We start from the raw sequence: 4,882 nt of genomic DNA, 5'->3' as shown, positions 1-4,882 counted from the left end.
GCCTCAAGTGATCCTCCTGCCTTGGCTTCTCAAAGTGCTGGTATTACAGACATTGTCTTTTTAACTCTGAGTCTCCTATCCAGGATGTCTGGGTTTGGCAAGGAACGAAAGGAGGGATCGCTGCCATGACTCTCAAGCGCAGTTTAAGTCTGGCGTGGATGTGGGAAGCAAGGGGTTCTTCCTGAGGTTCCTCCCCAGAAAAGTCTGTGATCTGTTTTGCAACCTAAAGATAATTGGAACCATTAACAGAATTAAAAGAGCATTCTGGCCGGGCTCGGTGGCTCAGTCTGTAATCCCAGCACTTTGGGAGACTGAGGTGAGTGGATTGCCTGAGCCTGTGGGTTCGAGACCAACCCGGGCAACTTGATGAGACCTCCTCTCTACAATTAAAAAAAAAAAAAATTAGCTGGGCATGGTGGCACACACCTGTAGTTCCCGCTACTTGGAAGGCTGAGGCAGAAGGATCACTGGAGCCCAGCCGGTCGACGCTGGGGTGGCCGTGAATGTGCCACTGTACTCTAGCCTGGGTGACAGAGTGCGACTCAAAAAAAATTAAAAAAAAAAAAAAGACTGTTCTCAGAGCCAGGTACAGTGGCTCATATTTATTGTACCAGTGACTCAGGAGGCTAAAGCGAGAAGATCACTTGAGGCCTGGAGTTCAAACCAGCCTGGCAACATAGTGAGGCCTCGTTTCTAAAATTAAAAAAAAAAACAAAAAAAAAAAACTTAGCCAGGTGTGATGGTGTGTGCCTGTGGTCCCCAGCTACTCAGTGGAAGGATCGCTTGAGCCCAGGAGTTGGAGGCTGCCTTGAGCTATGATTGTGCCACTGCATTCCAGCCTGGGTGACAGGATAAGACCCCTACTAAAAAACAAACAACAAAAGGATGAGTATTCTGGTCAGGTCAGTGTGTGTTAGGACCTCACCACTGAGAAAGTCTTGCACTTGGATAGGAAAGGACAGGGTAAGGGGTGGATCCCGACCTTTGAATGATGACGTGGCCCTATAGTTTTGCTTTGGCAAGCGATGGTCAACCAGTGGCTGGATGATAGAATGTTCTGGATGTGCTTTTGGCTTATCTCCACTTTTGCATGTATCACTACAAGCGTGCCCTTACAGTGCAGTACCACAGACCTGGGAACTAATGGTGCCCGTCAGACCCTTAACAAGATGACCCACAAGGGCCAAGGATGAACACAGCCACGTTGAGCTGAAACTGCTGAGCAGATGGCTTGTTCTCTCACTCGTTTGATTTGATCCCACATACCAGCCTTGAAATGTGAGACATTCTGATTTATTTTTTAGCAGAATTATTTCTTTCTACATGTTAGGTACTTTGGTGATTTGCAGATAGTTGTGGGCATTGCATGGTCACCTTGCCGGGCCTTTATCTTTTGCCTCGGCGTGAAGTCTCCCCAGGGATAGCCCAGTATAGTTGACTGCTCATCACATGCTGAGACCGCCTTCCTCTCATCCTGCTAAAATTTTAGTTGGGATTTGCTCTGGGAATGGGAATTAGTTTTCCTGTCCAAAATGAGATGGCTGGACTTGGTTATGTTTTGTGACTTTATCCTGATCAAATAAGGCCGGGGGGGGGCAGTTGGTACAAAACTGTAGAAGCAGTTTTAGTCCCTGTCACTGCTCCCCTGTGGAGCTGAGAGTGCATGTTTTATTTATTTTATTTGTTTATTTTGAGTCGGAGTTTCTGTTGCCCAGGCTGGAGAGCGGTGGCATATTCATGGCCACCATAGCCTCAGCCTGCTGGACTCAGGTAATCCTTCCACCTCAGCCTTCTAAATAATTGGAACCATCACAGGTGTGTGCCACCATGCCCAGCTGGTTTTTTGATTTATTGTAGAGACAAGATCTCATCATGTTGCTCAGGCTGGTCTCAAACCCCTGAGTTTGGGTAATCCTCTTGCCTCTGCCTCCCAAAGTGCTGGGATTACAGGCGTGAGCCACCATGCACGGCTGAGAGTACATGTTTTAAATAACAGGATGGTGCTGAGTGTGGTGGCTCACGCCTGTAATCCCAGTATTCTGGGAGGTAGAGGTGAAAGGATTGCCTGAGCCCAGGGGTTTGAGACCAGCCTGGGCAACTTGGCGAGATCCTGCCTCTACAGTAAATCAAAAAGTTAGCTGGGCATAGTGGCACGTGCTTGTAGTTCCAGCTTCTTGGAAGGCTGAGGCAGAAGGATCGCCTGAGCCCAGCAGGTGGGGGCTGCAGTGGCCGTGAATGTGCCACTGCACTCCAGCCTGGGTGGCAGAGTGAGACTTCAACTCAAAATGAATAAATAAGAATGGGTGAGGGGGAATTAAGTAGTTGACCAGTTCTTAGATAATTTGGGGGTCAGTCTCATTCTCTGTGCTCTGGAATAGGCTTCTGAGACCTTCTCAAGGAACAGTACATTGATCTGAAAGACCGTCCCTTCTTTGCTGGCCTGGTGAAATACATGCGCTCAGGGCCAGTAGTTGCCATGGTGAGTGTGCCTTTGTGGATTACTGATGTGCATACTAGCTGGGAGTGGGGAGGAATGAGTGCTGTGATTCTTGTCTCTGATGTCAAGTCCTCACTGATGCAGAGGAACCTGGGGCTGAGAGGATCAGACAGGTAGGATATGAGTTGGCTCTCTGACCTAGCAAAGACAGGCTTCATCTGTTCACTGAGACCCACAGCCAGGAGAGAAGGGGAGATGCCTGCCTGATTGGAAGCTCCTGGAAGGCAGAGGGAGTGGCTGTTGTTGATCATAGTACTACTGCTGCAAGTATGTATTGCTTGTCATCTGTGCAGGCTCTCTCTTCTATATACCAGTGAGACAGTCATGAATGAGTCAAAAGCAGTGTCTGTTTTCTTTTCTTTTCTTTTTTTTTCCTGAGTTGAACTCTCACTCTGTCGCCCAGGCTATAGTGCTGTGGCATACTCACAGCCACCCTAACATTGACCTGCTGGGCTCTGGCGATCCTTCTGCCTCAGCCTTCCAAGTAGCCGGAACTACAGGTGCGTGCTACCACACCTGGCTAATTGTTTTGTTTTTTTTTTTGAGTTGGAGTCTCACTCTGTCGCCCAGGCTGGAGTGCAGTGGCCGCTCCTGGCCACCGCAGTCTCGACCTGCTGGGCTCCAGCGATCCTTCCGCCTCAGCCTTCCAAGCAGCTGGAACTACAGGCGCGCACTACCATGCCCGGCTGATTTTGATTTATTGTAGAAATGAGGTCTCACCAAGTTACCCACGGGCTCAGGAAGTCCACTCACCTCGGCCTCCCAAAGCGTGGGATTACAGGCTGAGCCACTGAGCCCGGCCGGCTAATTTTTTATTTATTATAGGAGGCTTGCCAAGTTGTTTGGGCTAGTCTCGAACCTGAGGGCTCAGGCAATCCTCTCACATTGGCATCCCAAAGTGCTGGGATTACAGGCTGAGCCACCAAGCCCGGCTGGGTCTCTGTTTTCATAGCTTTTTTTCTTGAAGGGGTTAGGGGTGAGCAGACAATAAAGAAACTAAAAAAAAAAAAAAAATTATTAGCTAATGGTTAGTGATAGGCACAGAAGTGAAATAGGATGTTATGGCAGGTGACCCCTTTGTATTGGATGGTCAAGGCATGTTGATTTTCAAGCTGAGATCTGAGTCGCAAAAAGGAGCCAGCCATGTGCCAAAAGCATTCCCAGCCAAGAAACCAGCATATGCAAAGGACCCGGGGTGGGGACAAGCTTGGTTTTTGAAGTAGGGAAAGAAAGGTAAAATGCCTAAAGCCTGGGTGAGTGACAGAAAAGCAGAGATGAGGAGTTCAGAGGTACAGGTGGTGGCCACCTCAGGTGGGCTGTGCTGGCCGTGCAGCTCCTGAGTGCTGGGAGGTGGGGAAGGTATTATGCTTGGCATTTTCTTTATTATTTATTTATTTTTGAGTCAGAGCCTCACTCTGTCACCCAGGCCGGAGTACCATGGCACACTACAGCCACTGCAGCCTTGACCTGGGCTCAGGCGATCCTTCTGCCTCAGCCTTCCAAGTAGCTGGAACCACAGGCATGCACTACCACATCCAGCTATTTTTTGATTTATTGTAGAGATGAAGTCTCACCAAATTGTCCAGGCTGGTCTCAAACACCTGAGCTCAGGCAATCCTCTTCTCCACCTCCCCAAATGCTGGGATTACAGGTGTAAGCCACTGTGCCTGGCGCATTTGGCATTTTTAAAAGGCCGCTCTGCCTGCCATGTGGTGAATAGACTGTATGTAGGGAAGGCAGACTTGAGGGCAGGGAGACTGGGATCCCCCATGCTAGAAAAAGTAGATGTGCCATAGATATTTGTTCTGTGCATGAATGTCATCTTAAGAGATCTTTTCATTTTTCTGTTTTTGAATTAATAGTTGCCAGGTTTTCCACTGCGATTGGTTTTCTTCCTTGACCATGTCTTCTTCTGTCCTTGGAGGTCTGGGAGGGCTTTGAATGTGGTGAAGACAGGCCGGGTCATGCTTGGGAGACCAGCCCTGCGGACTCCAAGCCTGGGACCATCCGTGGGGACTTTTGCATCCAAGTTGGCAGGTGCGACATTGGTGGTTTTTACTCTTTTCCAAAATCCTAGTTGCTGCAAGAATGTGGGTTTCTGGGGCTGGGGGTGGGCATACCACATGCTGGCTGATTTTATCAGGGTTGATTGATTTCTTCCTATTTAAGGTGATGTTGGGGTTTGAGGGCTCTTTGTCTTTGGTTGTCAGCATCACTGCGGTTGTGCCTGTCACACAGAGTGTGGAACCTAGTGCCACACACTTTGCTGGCTAGTCTTCCCTGAAGGTTCTCACTGTTTGCACTGAGGCTGCTGGGAGGGCATCCTTCATCCTTACGTTAGTGGTATCTGTGGGTTTTTTTTTTTTTTTTTGGTTGGGCTCTCAC

The 4,882-nt window shown here is 48.9% G+C and overlaps 1 protein-coding gene across 1 annotated transcript in view; it reads left to right on the top strand.

The window, feature by feature from the left end:
• Positions 1–2,363: 2,363 nt before the first annotated feature.
• The window catches only part of LOC103276495 (nucleoside diphosphate kinase A-like), a 3,442-nt gene continuing 923 nt past the window's right edge, over positions 2,364–4,882 (top strand). Inside the window, exons 1-2 of the mRNA XM_021706928.1 lie at positions 2,364–2,479; positions 4,422–4,534. Coding sequence (XP_021562603.1) covers positions 2,453–2,479; positions 4,422–4,534 — 140 coding nt within the window. The 5' untranslated portion in view covers positions 2,364–2,452. The remainder of the gene's footprint in view (positions 2,480–4,421; positions 4,535–4,882) is intronic.

Source organism: Carlito syrichta, unplaced genomic scaffold, assembly GCF_000164805.1.
Source record: "Carlito syrichta isolate Samal-C Ts95f unplaced genomic scaffold, Tarsius_syrichta-2.0.1 Scaffold316209, whole genome shotgun sequence".
In the NCBI taxonomy this organism is placed as follows: Eukaryota; Metazoa; Chordata; class Mammalia; order Primates; family Tarsiidae; genus Carlito; species Carlito syrichta.
The sequence above is the reverse complement of the archived record's forward strand: the minus strand, read 5'-3'. Positions and strand labels throughout refer to the sequence as shown.